This window comes from Anabrus simplex, chromosome 13 (genome assembly GCF_040414725.1).
Source record: "Anabrus simplex isolate iqAnaSimp1 chromosome 13, ASM4041472v1, whole genome shotgun sequence".
Lineage (NCBI taxonomy): Eukaryota > Metazoa > Arthropoda > Insecta > Orthoptera > Tettigoniidae > Anabrus > Anabrus simplex.
This window is the reverse complement of record NC_090277.1, coordinates 48,752,241-48,770,800: the sequence shown is the minus strand read 5'-3', so window position 1 is coordinate 48,770,800 and position 18,560 is coordinate 48,752,241. Positions and strand designations below refer to the sequence as shown.

Here is an 18,560-nt window from a genome sequence, read left to right as displayed (position 1 = left end):
ATTGACCCATCTGAAGTCTGTATTTTAATTTGTTCATTTTATGTCCATTTCTACAGAGATTGACCTTCAATTCTCTAGTTGAGGAATACATTTGGAAACTGACAAAGAGGTTTTTCCAATTTAATATTCACTAACATTATTTATTATTATTATTATTATTATTATTATTATTATTATTATTATTATTATTATTATTATTATTTATTTTCCGTAAATTGTACGTGGACAATTTAGGGGTGGTAGATGTAAAAATTGTCACCACACTAATGGTCTTTTTCATATCCCTGTTTCATAAGTTGTTGTATATTCTGTGGATCAGCCGTCAAATCCCAGTGATCATGAGTTCAAACCTGAAATTATTCATCATCATCATCATGTTGGGTAGGGTGATAATGAACAAGTGTCCTCCAGAGTTGTCGTTCTCAGAATGCCATCCTCTCTCACCTGGTCCAGACATCTTTTCCTGAGTCTATCAATCAGCCTCCTACCAGGTATTTCCAGTTCAGTGTAAGCATGTGGAGTTCTTATTTCTGACATTCTCATTACATGCCCAAACCATCTAAATCTTACCTTATCCATGGATACCTTCACCCCTTTTTCTTTTCTGATATCTTCATTCCTCGCATGATCATGGCCTGCTTCCCTGAGTAATTTAATTTCATACGCTCGCGATCTCTTCTCGGCAGTGTACATGTTTCCAGGTTGTAGGTTAGGATGTGAATGAGATATAATTTACTTAGGTCCCTACTGATAAAGAATATCTTTGAAACCTCCAGTAGAATGTTAGCTGTAATGTGATTTTGAAAATGTAAATTAATATATATTTTTTAAATTTGTTGATTAGTATTTTAATATCTTCTGCTCTTTTTTTTTTTTTTGTTATGATGCAGTGATCCAGAACCTCTACATCATGGGGTGGTGCCCAGCCTGGGGAATCCTTTGGTACGAATACGGAACATGGACATCATCGTCAAAAACATCAAAGCATTATACGAGGTAAAATATTTTTTGAAAAGCTGTATCACTTTGTACACTTAAATTTTGTATGTCTGTTTCCATTGGCATTATTTCATTTTTCTTTTTGATTATGCATTTATAATACCAATTTCTCTAACATCTAATGACCTAGCAAGCATCAATTTTTGAAAAAGAGACAAAGACTCTCATAGTACATTGGTACTGCCGGTGACTTAAGTAGCCTACGCATTGGGCTGCATGGTATGCACTAGCCATGTGTTTTCGTAGGTGTGCTAGTTATGAACTGATGAGCTCAAATTAACACACTGGGATAAATGCTGGCAACAGGAATGAGTTGGCTGGAATATAAGGTCCAATAACTGACCAATTATATTGGTATTATAAATTTACTCACTTGGAACAAATATTTGAGGTTTCCTATGGGAATCAATTTCTGTAACATACCGCTTGGTTGAGCAGCTCGTCTCTTTTCTCCCAAGTCTTCCCAGCCCAAACTTTGCTACATTTTTATAACACTACTCTTTTGTCAGAAATCACCCAGAACAAATCAAGCTGCTTTTCTTTGGATTGTTACCAGTTCTTGAATCAAGTAATCCTGGTGAGGGTCCCATACACTGAAACCATATTCGAGTTGGGGTCTTACCAGAGATTTATGTGCCCTCTCCTTTACATCCTTGCTATAACCCCTAAACAAATTCCAGGTTATGTTCCATTATGAATAAGACTGAAATTGTTGAAGCTTTAGATATCCTAAAATATGTTTCAATATCAGGGTCGTCGTAGTCCTCAAAGTATGCAGTGCATTCTTTTTATCCACCTAGGACATTTTATTGCATAATCTTAGTCATATTCCTCACTGCTGTGATTTTCTCTTTCAGTTAAACATTCCAGTCGTCTATGAGCTGCCATTTTGAAAGCCTATTATCTTAATTTCATATTCTACTGGGCAACCTTTCTCCGGTAAAATTTTAAACCGAGATAATGCCCATTTCTGAGGTAATGTTACATTGATGAATACACATTCAACTGTTATCTCGGTTTTCTTAACTTTAAACCTAGATAAAAGCCGTTAACAGCCGTCAGGAAAGTTGAGGGATGCCGAGAGAGGAAGGGATCAAATGAGGTGTGTGGGGTTGAGGCTCTGGTCATGGGCAACTGTATTGTTAGGCATGTCTGAAAAGTGTGTGGAGGAAAGGGAAGTAGGGTAGGTTATTATCCAAGAATTAGATTAAGGCAGATGTTGAAAAAAGTAAAAAAGGTAAAGGGTAGAAAACTATCCTGATATTAGGAAGAAGGAAATAGCTGATACAGATTAGAAAATTTCTGAATACGCTGGTGTAGACTATTATCACATCACTTGGCAATTTCTGAATATTTTTGTGTATTTTGTAGGAGGAGCTCTGTCAGGTGGTGCTGGTCCTACCTGACTGTGTGAAGTTGGGACGTGAGCCAGAGAGTAAGGATGGTCTTGAGGGCATGCAGCTTCTTCTGCTACTTCTCTTGGGCTGTGCTGTTCAGTGTCCAAACAAGGAGAGCTTCATAGAGCGCATCAAGGGCATGAGCGTGGAGGTCCAGCATGGTATAGTCGACTGTATCAAGCAGGTCAGTTGCTACTAATAAACTTGTTCATAATTACTGAAAAACCTCATTGAGATGTTTCTGCAGGGGACAAAGAGAATGTGTTTTTTTATTTGCTAGTTGTTTTACGTCGCACCGACACAGATAGGTCTTATGGTGACGATGGGATAGGGAAGGGCTCGGAGTGGGAAGGAAGTGGCCGTGGCCTTAATTAAGGCACAGCCCCAGCATTTTTTGCCTGGTGTGAAAGTGGGAAACCGCGGTAAACCATCTTCGGGGCTGCCGACAGTGGGGTTGGAACAGAGAATGTGTTAAACGAGGAAATGTACTAGTTAATACGCAAATAAAAACTATCCAACAGGGATATGGAAACACTTGATTATTTTTTTGACATGAGTACATGTACAGATACTGTGAAAGCTGTATCTACTGTTTCTGAAGATGAGACTGTAAAATGATGTGAAAAATAAGAGAGAACAAATATGAAAACCTTTTCCGTTGGAACTTATAAAATAACCAAACCAAACCCCATGGCACTACAGCCCTTGAAGAGCATTGGCCTACCAAGATATCGCTGCTCAGTCCGAAGGCCTGCAGATTGAGAGGTGTCGTGTGGTCAGCACGACAAATCTTCTCGGCCATTATTCTTGGCTTTCTAGACCACATAAAATAACAATAGTGTATTAAAAGATGAGAAAATCACTAGGCAACAAATATGAAAACATTCGCACTGGAGCTCATAAATGTATCAGCGTATTATTTCAGGGCACATTGTTTCTAAAACAAATGTAATGTTTGAACTGTTAGTTGAAGTCTTATATAGTGGGTTATTAAACAATGTTTTCTGGTCACACTTCTTGACAATGAATCACCGATCTCGGTAGCCGGTAGCTGCAATCGCTTAAGTGCGATCAGTATCCAGTATTCGGAAGATAGTGGATTCGAACCCTACTGTTGCCAGGCCTGAAGATGGATTTCCATCGTTTCCCATTTTAATACCAGGCAAATGCTCGGGCTGTACCCTAATTAACGCCATGACCGCTTCCTTCTCTCTCCTAGCCCTTTCATATCCCATTATCGCCATAAGACCTATCAGTGTCGGTGTGATGTAAAACAACTTGTAAACAAAAACAAAAATTGACCATGAAGTAATCGAAGGTTACACTTGGCCATCTGCGAGAAAATGACTTTGGCTGCCATTCTGAACACAACTTAACCGGCTCGAGTCGAAACTTGAAGGTGCAAGTTTCAACTTGGAAAGCTTCACATGCTTGGTGTTTGTCGCTGGCAATGCAAGTTTAGAACGAGACACATTCTAAAGGGTCCAGCAGGGAAACTTCTCAATGAATTAACATCAGTGAATACAGCATATAACATCCATATTACAGCATAATTAATATTGAGAGGAGTTTCCCTAACTAGGTCTTACCCTTATCTTCACTTTAAAAAATGAAATATATTTTGATAGCTTATAGAAAGAGAAAATTAAACATAATTTTATACATTCAACCATTAATATAAAGTATTGTATTTACTCGCGTATTAGACCCCTTTTTCCCCTACTTTTACAGCCAAAAAAAGTAAAGGGGGTCCAGTATGTGATAACCACAAATTTTGTGCGGTGAACACATGACTTCTAGACTGTAAAGAGCTATAAATTGTACATGTAAACATTCTACACTGTTCTTTAACAAATCTATGAATGTTTTTGAGTTATACAGGCTATTTTCTTTGGAAGGCAGTACAGTAAAACCTCGTTAATTTGAAGTCCTTGGGACACTAGAATCGGACTTTGAATTACATGATTTCGAATTAACCGCTGCCAACTTGAAATTCAGAAATGCTAACCCTTGCTGCATGACAAAATATTCTATACTCCGTACGGCTCTACTTCTAAATTGACGTTTTAGCAGATTTTGGCTCTGTCTGGTGGTTATGCGCTGAAGCATAGACATCCAACCAATCCCAAGCTGCCATTCATATCGATTTATATCGGCAGAGCACGATCTCGAAACCTAGTTGCCAATTCTGATATTTACATTCACCACGTGGGTAACCTATCTTGCTCAGCGTGTATGGTATTCGGTACGGTTCGCGATCTTTTGTATTTTCCTTCAATATTTAGTGTGTTTTTCATATTGTTGGAGGGTTCCAGTGAATCTGAGATCAGTAGAGTGTTCCCATTGTAGGCCATAACCTCCTTTCTGTGCCAGCCATTAGCCGTTAGTGATGTGTTATTTCCTCATATTCTCGTTTAGTGCCAGATATTGTTAGAAAGTGTAGTTCTTGTGAATTTGTTTTCAATCCATATTCATTCGGTTTTCTGAGTACTGTATTACAATTTAAAAGGGCTGTTTACCGCGGTCATATTGCATCAGCTGTTCTCGCAGGTGTAGCGCGCTGGCAACAGAGGGAAGGCGATGCTAATTTGTTTCACAATTAAGTATTTATTTTCCACCTAGTCGATACAATGATTGCTTAAGGCAATTTTTAATGGTCAAAAGTGGTACATGTTTCGTATATTATCAACATCTTCAGCCACATAACACTGCTTAGATGAAAAATGTATAAAATTGACAAAGTAATGCTTTAGAGGAAGTGTCCTTAAAATGAACATAAGATTGACTTCAATTTAGAAGTAAGGCCGTGCGGAGTATAAGATCCTGTATTGCATTCAATCACCTTGATTCAAGGTTAAACCTTTCAAATGCAGTGGAAAAAAATATTTTTGAAATGTATCCAACGAAGTGCATTTATTTAAATAATGCTTTTGGATAACGCCTTACAGTGTCAAACATAACCTCATATCCAGGAAAAACTAAACACGATTCAAAGACAAAGAGTAATCTATTATATACGCACGACACAATATAAGTACAGTACAAAGCACATGCACAGGGGAGCCAACAAGACTGTCCAGTTGGAAAGGCATGACACCAAGAAAACAAACTTTTAAAACCCAGACATATATTTAACACAAATATCAAGAATAATAAATAACTTCGTACAGTACCTGAAAAGTTTGCAAATGATTAATGGTGCAGTAGGGTTGTTTTTTCTTTTTGTCACACATTAAGCTTAATGCCTTTAAAGAAATAGTGTATGAGAGGTTGCTTCATCTTTTAACTTTTTTTAATAAACACTAGCTAAGATCTGCTCCATATGGGCCATAGTGTTAATTGTAGTGCCATCTGCATCACTTGCACTTATCATAGAATTTAACATGGCGGCAAATACAGAATTTTTCAACGGCATTGTTGCCGCTTGCGCCGTATTTTTGTGTTCAACATCAGCTGTAGCTGCGGCTGATCATCATGGCGGGATCCCGCTCTTCTGAATTAGTCTGCATGGTCTACGGCAATGTATTCGGCAAAAGTTATACCGACATCGGACTTTTGCTGTAACTCCTCCCATTCATCTTCATTGTATTCTTCTCCTGCTTCTACTTCATTTAATGAACCGAAACCACACTTGTCGTAGCAGTTCTTGATTGTCGATGAAGGAATAGCATCCCAGGCAACTGTCACTTGTCCTTTGTCGACCTCCTTTATAATTTTAATCTTCTTGCTCAGTGTCTTGGAAGAATACTGACGCTTAGCCATCTCGCAACGCGAAATAGGAACACACGTGCCCTAACTAAAATACCATAACAATAAAACTAAAACACAGTATAAATAAAATATAATAACTTCGAAGTTTGTAATCGCACACTAAAACTTAAAGTATAATGAGTAACTACAAGAATACAAAAGAACTATGATTTCAGTGGAACGTGGCAGCTCTGAAGCATGCTGTAGGCACACCAAAGTCAAAGTTCGGAAAGATATCACTGCACGTTCCAGAAGACGCATTCTATCATGAAGTGGAGAATTCTTTAATTATATTACGCCGTAAAATAATATTTACCAAAAAAAAAAAAGAAAATTTTGAATTAAAAGTCTGAATTTCGATAATGGGACCGACGCTGTTCTTCAAATTACGAATTATCCATATTTCGAATTAAACAATTTAAATATCATGCAAAAACGTACCTCGTATTTCGGGGGACGAGAGATGCTTCAAAGTAGGCGGCATTTTGAATTAACCAATTTCGAATTATCGAGGTTCTACTGTATTTCTAAATGTAAAAAGTCAATCAATGCTGAACACGACTTTAGGCCTACTTTTAAAGTAAATATAATCCGTTTTAGTTACTCATATCATGTCATTCATTTCATCTCATTAATTCCTCTGATGAGGTCGACGTCAGAAAGGGCATAGGTCATAAAAACTCGCTACGAAGATCCGTCTCACTTCAGGGATAAGGATATTGTATTATCATATTATGCAATATTGATACAAAATAACTCAATGGCCAGTCATTAATTTGTCTCTGTCAGTTGAGTGGTAGGCCTACCACAGAAAGCATGATCCAAGAATTAAAAACTGCTTCTGCTAAGATTGGTTTGGAAATGAACATTAATAAAACGAAAATTCTAAGCCCAGAGAGTCGACCACTTAAAATGGGAAACCAATATATAGAAGCTGTCGATGAGTACATCTATCTTGGACACAAGATAAAACTTGGAAAAGACAACCAACGTGCAGAAATTCCTCGCAGAATAGGTATGAGTTGGACTGCATTCCGAAAACTAAGGTTCATCCTCACCAACAAGGATGTTCCAATTAACCTGAAGACCAAGGTTTATAATACGTGCGTGCTGCCAGTTACAACTTACGGTCTGGAAACGATGACTCTGACGAAGGAAAGTGCTCGTAAGCTTCAGCGAACACAACGAGCCATGGAGCGACAGATGCTAGGGATCAGCCTTAGGGATAAGATCCGTTCAGAGGACATCAGGAGAAGAACTAATGTAACAGACATCCTAGAGATAGTAGGAAGACTAAAATGGCAATGGGTAGGACACGTAGCTCGACAAGACTACAACAGGTGGACCTCTAGGATTGTTCACTGGAGACCATGGGGACACAACAGAGGCATTGGAAGACCCCTGAAGAGATGGCTCGACGACATAAAGCTGTTGGCTGGAACACGCTGGTTCCAAGTGGCTCAAGACCGAAGACGATGGAAGCACATGGAAGAGGCCTATATCCAGCAGTGGATTGAAATAGGCTAGAAAAGAAGAAGAAGAAGACTGCTTTCATTTTAATTGTCTTGTGCCACTAACTTTCTTGCTACCAGCGTGTCGTCATTCCAAGTGATGTCATCTTCACTGCCATCTGCCATAGTTTCATTCCGACTATAGAGTCCAAACTGTGTGAAGTTATTCCCAAATGGTTTCTGGAGATTGTCTCTGGATATTCCCAGCGGGTGTATTTGTAGCAAAAGCCACTCCTGAATATAGTCGTGTTGTTGAAAGTGTGCCGAACCACTAGCCGATAACTAGCATATGTTACAAGTTATATTTCCGAATGTAATACATAGTTACTGGAAGCATTCTTTTGATAACTGTGGCTGTTGAAAGCTAGACCCTTATTTTTAAGTATATTCCATGCTTGTTCTCTACATTTATCACATCAGGAGTTACCTAAACAGCTGTAAATGAGATAAGAGAGACCGCATTGTTTAGGTTAGGTACAGTATCATCCGGATAGTGCCGAAAGTTCCACGACAGGAAGAATAAAAATAAATAACAGGAAAGTTTGCCGCATTTATGGATATCTACAGGTGTGGCGGTAATGCGTTTGATTATCATAATGTTTAATTTTGTACGTTCGTAGTCCCCCTTTTTTTATTAATGCATACCCTAGTATGTTTTGTTTCACATCGCCGAAAATCGTTGAAAGTAAGTGGGCACATAAAAAAATCAATATTATTATTATTATTATTATCATCATCATCATCATCATCATCATCATCATCATCATCATCATCATTATTATTATTATTATTATTATTATTATTATTATTATTATTATTATTATTATTTGTTAGCTACAATTGTGATTGGATTGTTTTTATCACGTTTTAAACCTACTCTCCCAAAAAGCTCTACAATGGCCCGAGTAACGAGATATTAAACGATCACTTTGTTAATGATCTTGCCTGCCTATATTAATAGGCCTAGCAACAACCGTGAATATTTCGTAACTAAAGTAAATTCTTTTCTTCATCCCGAGGTGGTGCAGATCTTTTTTAGACAGGCCCCCAGTGGAAGGGAGTTGCATGTACCATTTTTACTGCAAATCAATCTTCCTGCCATTCGTAAATCTTTGGCAATACGGTACTGGGAATCTAACTCAGGCTCCCGAGAATGGCAGCTAATTGTGCTAACTACAAAACACAGACATATATACATGACTAATGTGTGCTTGCAATGCGCGGGTCGGACAAGAAACTATTCACCTATTTGTGCAACGTCATCACAGCTGCAATAGGTCTACGCTACGAAGGCGGACATTTCTTAACCACGAAACACAGAGGTACCGCATGACTTTGACGCGTGTTTTCATTGCGTGGGTCATATGAACGAAACTATTCACAGATTTGTCTGATGTCATCAGAGCTGCCTAAGGCTTGTAGACGCTTCGAAGCAGAATCGTTGTTCTTCTCTGACGAATTACGTTGGGGGGGTCTTGTATGCGAGAATTATATTTTCATTTCCTTTGTCTCGAAAAGCCAGGGGGGGTGGGGGTCTAATATGCAAGTAAATACGGTAAAATATCCACATGGCAGAATAGCTACTATTATAAGGACACAGCTTTTAAAGAACTGTCAAACAAGAAAAAGACAACAGAAGTGTTAACTGTACACAATGGTTTGAAGACTTAATTTATTTATTTATTTATTTATTTATTTATTTATTTATTTATTTATTTATTTATTTATTTATTTATTTATTTTATTTTTCAGTGTTTAATGTGTTTATTGTCAGTTTTTAAGTATTTTAAATTTTCTTTAAGCTGAAGATGTCTCACAAAACGAGACTAAACATGTGCATATAACTAAAATCAAATAAGTGTAATTCTTGAGATATGGCACAATATATGTATTGAAAGGTGGACTTTTCTCAATTTAATTGTGTATAGCATCATTACAGATGTTTAATAATGAACATTATGTGCAGATTGGTTAAATCAACCAAAATTGAGGGTGCTCTTACATCACACCCGGACAACTTCAGGCATGATGATGGCACTTGCTGTCAGTACAATCAGTGACAATTAATGTCAAATGTATAGTGCATATCCAAGTTGTTGGCATTTGAATATTAACAGGAAGATGGTTGATGACTCATTAATGATATTTTCTTTTTGCAGGTCACTGACAATCATCATATCGTTCTCACACAGGATACTGTCGAAGTATTTCCCACTGATCTCATGCTAACTCATATTCGTCGCCTGGTCAAAGAACGAGATGAGTACCTTCAGGTAAGGACATTAGCCTTTATTTGATTTTAATTTACACATTTATTCGCATCTTTTTGCTATATCATCTTCTTCTTCAAGTGCCATCTCCTCTCAGAAGGTCGGCCTATATCATAAAGATTCTTGCTTTAGATGATGCAGCGCAAAACAGCTCCATAGTGGAACAGTTGAACCAAGTTTTCAGATTATCAGTCCAAAAATTGCGTCTTCTTCCACTTCTTCTTTTGCCTTGTTCTTTCCCTTCAATGACCAGCTGCAGTAGATGATATTTCTCTCCTCGCATCACAAAACCGAGATACTGGGGCTTTCTGATTTTGACAGTATAAAATTTTTATTTTTATTTTCACATTCGCCTCATTACCTTATCGTTTGTGACCTTATCTGCCCAACTCACCCACTATATCCTTCTGTACGTCCGTAACTCAAATGCCTCAGGTCTCTTTTCGTTATGGTAATTGAATACATTTCTGGCTTGGCCGATCCTGGAGTTCGTTTCCTCAGTACAGTCAGTGTTGTAGTTTACATACTTGTAATTTGTCTCTTGCTGTACCGTCTCTCCATTGATCATCAAGCTGTTGTATTCTAATAATAATAATGTTATTTGCTTTACGTCCCACTAACTACGCTTTTACGGTCTTCGGAGACGCCGAGGTGCCGGAATTTTGTCCCGCAGGAGTTCTTTTATGTGCTGGTAAATCTACCGACACGAGGCTGACGTATTTGAGCACCTTCAAATACCACCGGACTGAGCCAGGATCAAACCTGCCAAGTTGGGGTCAGAAGGCCAGCGCCTCAACCGTCTGAGCCACTCAGCCCGGCTTGTTGTATTCTGTATGCTACCATAAAACGTGTCTTACTTACATTAAATGCTAAGCCCCATTGGTCACTTGCCTCCACACCTCGGTTGATTGTTCGATTTAAATCTTGTAGGGTTTCTGCCAAAAACAAAGTGTCATCTGCAAATCTTAAGTTGTTGGTTGTTAAATTTGTAATTCCTGCTGTTTCTTTTGCATCTACATTGCTGAAAATTGATAATATTAAATTATATGTTATGCCTGTTCTCACTTCTGTATTTCCCTCCCCTATCTTTGTTTTTCTTTTTCACTGGTTTTATCCTCCAAAATCTTGTTATAATAAAAATGTTTTTCACCTCCCAAAAATGTTTGCTCTAGTACTTTTTTGGTAGTAGGCTTAATACGTAGAGCATTATGACTTAATACATAACCAGAAAACATTTATACAATTTTGTAAAGTGCAAGAAATCTTATATATATTGATGCAAGTGTAATAGACTAATGTAACTTGAAAACAGTATCCTTTAACCCATGGGTAAATAATGCCAATATTGAGCTTGAACTACTGCTGCTACTACTACTACTACTACTACTACTACTACTACTACTACTACTACTACTACTACTACTACTACTACTACTACCACCACCACCACCACTACTACCACTACCACTGGTAGTAGTGGTGGTAGTAGTAGTAGTAGTAGTGGTAGTAGTGGTGGTAGTGGTAGTAGTAGCAGTAGTAGTTCAAGCTCAATATTGGCATTATTTACCCATGGGTTAAAGGATACTGTTTTCAAGTTACATTAGTCTATTACACTTGCATCAATATATATAAGATTTCTTGCACTTTACAAAATTGTATAAATGTTTTCTAGTTATGTATTAAGTCATAATGCTCTACGTATTAAGCCTACTACCAAAAACTACTACTAGTAGTGGTGGTAGTGGTAGGTGGTGGTAGTGGTAGTAGTGGTGGTAGTAGTAGTAGTGGTAGTAGTAGTAGTAGTGAGGTATGACTATGAAGTATTTACATCCACTTATTAGTATTATTATTTAGGTAGTTACGTATGTACGATCGTATTATTTGTGAGGTTATGTCACGAAATATGTGCTTGTATGTATATTAATATGAGTTTATTTTATGTAGGAACGCATAATTAATAATATATAATTTATTGTTACCTGTATATGTGATGTATAATCCACTACAATATTGTGTAACACACTGTAATATCCAGAATAACGTATCTTTGGCATTAGATAGTTGTAGAAAGTTCTTTACATTATAACTAGAGTATTAGTCACTCTAGAATTTACGAGAAAATATTTTGTGCCATATTCTTCTGGAAGCCTGGCCAGGCAACATATATAAGGGGGCGGTCTTGATGGTGGAGTTGAGTTCTTGTTTAACAGTTGTTGTTTTGATGATTTGTGTGGAAGTCATATTAGCTATGTGGTTGAAGTCAAGTATGTGAATTGGTTTTGTTGAGTTGGTAGTTGACATGTATCTGGTGTGCATCTTTGTGGATACATTAATATAAAATAAGAGTTTTGTCTGTACTTTGCTCAGAATTTAAAAAGAATGGTATTTTTGTATCGGTCGTGTCCACAGTAACAAGGAAATGCACTTTTTACTTTTCCGTAATTTCTTTCTGTCTGCATGTATGTGCATCACAAGAAAACGGCTGAAGAGAATTTAATGAAAATTGGTATGCAAAGTTGTGGAATAAGTCACTACAATCTAGGTTATAAATAATTTTATTCATGCTGATTGAAATGGTAGTTTAAGGGAAGGCCTAAAATTTAATACATGCTGGGGATGTACCTCTGTTAAGGCTATGGCCGCTTCCTTCCAACTCCTAGGCCTTTCCTATCCCATCGTCGCCATAAGACCTATCTGTGTCAGTGCAACGTAAAGCCATTAGCAAAAAAAAATAATTTAATTCTCAAATATTTATGTTATTAGCGGTCCTATCGATAAATACTACATAACTAAAATTATATAGTATTAAATTTCTGATCATTTATGTCTTATACATTTTTGCCATACCGGCTATGATAACAGAGATGTTCATAAATTGGGTTTTTGTTGCTAAGTCCATATCAGCGCTGAGTCGTGAGAAAATGGGTAAACAGGAAACAAAAATGAAAATCGGTATGTAAAGTCGGGGAATAAGGAAGTACAGTATACACTATAAATAATGTTATAAGATGTCCTAATATTACAGAGTCGAAACAAAACTATATGCGAAGGCCTACAATATAGATAGCTTATAAAATTGATCAACAATAACATTACATTGACCATTGTTTGTTGTGATGTGCTTTGTGTCTTCTGTTGCCACTCATCTCCGATAGATGGGATTATTGCTGCGTACCAAGTATAACAGCCTGCCTGAATATTGGCGGGAAGTGGATGGAGAGTTAGATCTCTCTCCTCCTTAGCATGCTGTTCCTCTTGTGCATAAATTTTCTTATACTACTGGTACATAACACACTGGTTCTTCATAGCATTCCAGCTGTTGAATCCCTACTCTGAGGCACTGATTGGAATGAGCATTGTGCACATTTAACGGAATAAGGGCAGAGGAGTGTTCACGGCTGTCTGCGGCCTGGTCATTCCAGCTCTGGAACTTCGGACTGTTAGTTCAGCACCCTAGTACTGATATAGATGTTGATTCCCATAGGGACTATTTATATTGGTACCCTAGTACTGTTTGTTAAAAGTGAGAAAATGTGCGGTTTTTCATTTGATCGAGTATTTTATGTGATAACATTGCTTTTAATCGGCACATTCCTACTGACGTCATTGTAATGACCTATGTTGACTTCGGTTGGTAAAACCACAAAGACAGTCTTCCTGAGAATTGCGTAGTTAAGCACGGGTACATCAGCTAGGGTATGTAATTATGACCAAAATAAACAACATCCAAATTATGACACCTAACCACCATTAGATATTTTATGAAGTGCATTTTGTTGTAAGCTGTAGAGCAGTTTGTAATGTTTGAAGATTGTAAATCATTGTTTATCTTTCTCCCGAGGAATCTATATTCTTTGTCGCATGTGGAATTTGCTTGTTGAGGTATGCGCCTCCTTTGTTCATGGTTGTGGAATGAAATTCAGACACATGCAATTGTCATTTAAACATCCTTATGAGAGACCAGTAGCAATAGAATTTCTGGCTAGTTGCATCATCACCATTGACAAGTTTTGAGCTCTACATTGGGTCATATGCAGCGATCGGAAAAGTACAAAATAAAAGTAATTGGGCTGAATTGCAGTTACCTGAAAAAAGTCCGCAGTTTCTGGCAAGCAACTCAATGTTGAAAACTTCTTAGGGATATGATCTGTGAATTGTAGGTAAAATATAATGAAGTATGAGAATGTATTCTTTATTTATAATGCTAAAAAGTACAATCCTTTTCTTAATCATCATCATCCAGTCAGTTATATTAGCAGTTTGTCTCTTTCTATCACCAGGAGCGCTAATGTGAAGCAATGTAGAGTCTGACTGAAGCCCTTATAACTACATTTGGTGTGGACATTAAAAAAAAAAAAAAAAAAAAAAAATGCCTGAGGGTATTGAACCAAAGAACAGAAAGAATTATGTGAATAAGTTAATTGGCTAGGATTTTAATGAAGACGAAGACAAGTAAAGAAACAAGCGATTGTAGGCATTTTTTTCGGAACTGCATTTAGGCCGGAGGTGATTTTTCATTTTTTTTTTTTTTTTTAGTTTGACAGAACTATCCAAGACTCACAATTTGAAATCTTTCCGGGCCCTTTAGCCCTTCAACTTTCAGGACAATTGAGGAAATTGCTAACTTTTACATTTTTCGTAATATGGGGATCCCTACTTTGTCTGCTAAGAAATGTTGTCAACATTCATATTTTACTCCATTTCATGTTTCTGTCTTCCTTTTTGTTATGCAACTTGTACCTCCATACATTTATTTTTACAGCATCATACATCACAGTTAAGATACTAAATATTGTTTAATGAAAGTCATATTCTGTGTTTCCAGCTCTGGGCAAAATCCTTAACTCAGGACCGTCCCACTCCAGAGAGTACACCAACTAGCGAAGTTCCAGGTGGACGCAAAGCATCTTCCGTCTCTTCAGGTGGAGACACCCATCACCTTGCCGTGGAGCTGGCCGACTGGAAGGCTCGCCTCAGAAAACAGCGCCAAGAACTGGAGGAGAAATCCGAGGCATTGGTCGAGTGTCGTGAGGAACTGGAACATCACAAGACTCTGGTATCCAGGCTGCGTCAGGAGGTCCAGGAACTGATGCAGGATGCCCGAGCTGCAAAGGCGTACCGTGACGAACTGGACGCTGTCCGCGAGCGTGCAGAGCGGGTCGACAAACTGGAGTCCGAGGTCCAGCGATACAGAGAGAAACTCAGCGATATAGAGTTCTATAAGACACGGGTAGAAGAATTACGGGAGGACAACAGGTGTGTTTAGTTGCTTCATTTCACAACCACAGTTGTCTCTTTCTGCCCCACAAGCAGTATTTTCATCATTTAAACTACATGGTAAAATCATTGATTTGTCAGGGCTTTCTCAAGGTTCCCTTTCCCTGTTTGATTGATTGATTGATTGATTGATTGATTGATCGATCGATCAATTGATTGATTGATTGTAACATCCCATCCTTTCCATTTTCCTTATCCGATATCTATTGATATTTTTCTTCAATTCATGGCCCTTTGCCTCTGTACTCGATACCTTAATTCTCTGAAGGGTCAGCTCTCTTCCTCCATTTCGTTTGCTTATTGCTAAGGGTGGGATGAAGCCCAGCTAGTGGCCATGGCTGTTAACCTTAGAACTGGCAACACTCAAATATTTGACACTTTGATCCCCACTGTAGTGGCTCTTATAAGACGTGAAATGACCTTCAGTACAATATATCAAGTACAGTAGAATTCCATTAGTCCGGCATCCAACAGTCCAGAACACCCGATGGTCTGGCACCATTCCAGGATTTTTTAACCCATATGTGCCCACATGAATATTGTCGATCTTATATCGATAAACCGGATGAATATTTTTAAGGTGCATTGTTTACAGTTCATTGTTTGATACTTACTGCACAGCACGAAAACAAGAAACACTCGGTTTCGTGTTTATCGCGTGGCTGCGTTTGAAATATCATTCCGTATACACTCAAGAGGATGACGCTTCTGTCGCGGTGAGTGATATTTTCTTATAATATTGTTACGGTTGAAAGTAAGATCGGACTCTCTTGTTAAACTTAATAACGAAACATGCCTTTAACAGATTTTGAATTCATTTATGGCTGATTTATAGTTGCTTTTGTCTAGCAGAGCACAAAAGTTCCACGTCATCATATGTCGACAGTGGGCGCGAATGGGATTGCCTCAGTACTGCTATAGAATTTTCATTTATTCTTCTTAGAGTGACCGTTGAGCAGATCGTAAGCATTCTGGAGGAATCACAAGACATCCTAGATGCTAATATATACATAGAACCACCTGAAAATGCTTTCCATAGTGACAGGGATAGCGATGATGATGAGTCATGAGGAGATATAAACAGACTCTCTGGTAATCAACTCCGGGCTGGCTGAATTAGTGTGTACAAAAAGCAGTGAACTTTACCGTTTGACCCCAAAGGCAAAGAGGAAAATTTAGACCTTCTCGGCTTCACACGGTAGGCCTGCGTCGTTAAGGCACATATCCGATCTTGTGACGCTATACGCTTCCTAACGAAGGAAGACCAAGTATGAAAGTATCTTCACGCGTGTTGCCAGAAGTGCGTTTCGATGGGGTATCCCACCACATCGAAACAAGAGAGAAGCAAGTGCGGTGCACTCATTGTGGTAAAGCTGCCAGGAAACAGTGCAAAAATGTAACATTGGCTGCCACGTCCTTTGCTTTGAGGCATTTCACTCACGCTAAACCAGACTGGATGACAAGAAGCAGAGTGTAACTTCAAAACAAGACTAAACTGTTTTGAAGTTCTACTCGTAGTTTTCCTTTCTTGCGATTTTCAGAATGATCATACTTGTTCAAAATTTGGTATTGTGTGTATAACAAGTATTACAAAAATACGAATATTGTCCTTTTGTTTTGAAACTGTGTGCATTCTAAATTGAGACAAAACTGTTCCTCATTTATGTTTTGAATCAAATATTTTGTAATATTTTGTGCTTATTCAACACTTGTGTGACTAATATTTGCTAAGTGATTAATTATTACATTCATATGAGCTTAAAATGCGAAGAAAAGTTCTTTTATTGAGCATGTCTTTTACCCTAGCCGTCCATGCTCACTGTCGACATATGTCGACACGGTAAATCTCCGCGAAAATATGTTAATGAAACCTAAAATCATCGTAACCTTTTAATTTAGGTTAAAAACAACTGTACTTACAAAATATATCGCAATATTCCACAGAAAAATAATTTGGGCAGATATGGGTTAAATGGTATTATCTCTTAATAATGATCTCTCGTTAACAGTTTTGTGCATTATTTGTAAAAACCAATCAAAGTGTATTTCTTATTTCAAAGTTAATAGTGTAAATGTATCTGATACAATCCATTTGTTATGCATTGACTTACTTAAATATCTCTACAGTATCTCTGGAAATATTCAGCTTAGAAGACTGTGTGCTATACTGAGTACTGGAAAGCCAAGCATATGATAAAAAAACAGATTTCAAAAATTAAATGTATGGGCCATGTTCAAAAACGGCTGGGAACATGCCTTCAAAAATTGAAGCGGACAGTAGGAAAAGAGAAGTTGTAGATGGAAAGACTCTTAATGTTAAAGGAAGACTTACAGATAAAAACATCGAACTCCGGCATTATTATGGAATGGCAATAAGAAACAACACATTTGAAAAGAGGAGTGTGTTACTAAACTAATGATTCTGCTGATCAACATTTTACTGCAAAACGCTGTGTTACAGCTGTTTTTGTTGTACGCCTTAACCTATATCGTAGTAAGAGGTAATGCCCGATAGTCCAGCATTTTTGGTAATCCGGCACTGGGCCGGTCCTGAACTTACCAGACTATCGGACTTGTACTGTAAATAATATTAGTCTTGGGACTAGTTTCACCCACTTAGTGGCATTGTTGAATATTCGACACATTTGTATTTCATGATGTAATTTAGTCAATTCTTCAACAGGTGTCATGATAGTCTACTTTTTGTCGTTCTCGATATCCATGGCAGCTATGAGTTCAGTTTCATTCATATTTACATCCTCTTTGGGTGCAATTTTACAGAAATAAATGAGTGCAGTTTTCTGGCGATCTGTTTGAGCGCCATTTCTGAAGTGTTTGTAAACAAACCTTCATGGGTTCTGATATGTGATTCAATTTCATTTTATTTCGTAGTTTTCTGTTCGGTGCGAGTTATTTATATATATATACATTATTTGATTGATTATATAACTGTTTAGTACAGTGTGTTTCTAAATTTGGCATCTTCATTATGGAAAATTAATGATGAAATATGGTGAACTTGGAAGATGAAAGTGACTGATCTGACTTTGAGGATATAGAGAATAAACCAACAGATTCTGAGTTGGATTTGGAATTTGTATCAGCTATTTCTTGCCATCAAATATTGGAAAGTGAAAGTGCTGACGAGCCTGCAAAACAGCAACCTTTCACAACAAAGTGGTCTATGGTCACGCCTTCTGAGCAAGGCATGCCAATACATTTTCCCTAATATTCTGAAGAATATACCCCTCAGAGTGTTGAAACTTTTGCTAATGTATTACAGGTACATTATTGACATTTCGTTTATCTCAGTTTGTTAGTGACATTTAGTTTTGTGTTTATATGATCAAAAGTTA

At 37.6% G+C, this 18,560-nt stretch overlaps 1 protein-coding gene across 1 annotated transcript in view; it reads left to right on the top strand.

Moving 5' to 3' along the window:
* The window catches only part of Girdin (protein girdin), a 167,805-nt gene that overhangs the window by 16,883 nt on the left and 132,362 nt on the right, over positions 1-18,560 (top strand). The window contains exons 4-7 of the mRNA XM_068229964.1: positions 891-996; positions 2,371-2,580; positions 9,817-9,930; positions 14,753-15,183. Coding sequence (XP_068086065.1) covers positions 891-996; positions 2,371-2,580; positions 9,817-9,930; positions 14,753-15,183 — 861 coding nt within the window. The remainder of the gene's footprint in view (positions 1-890; positions 997-2,370; positions 2,581-9,816; positions 9,931-14,752; positions 15,184-18,560) is intronic.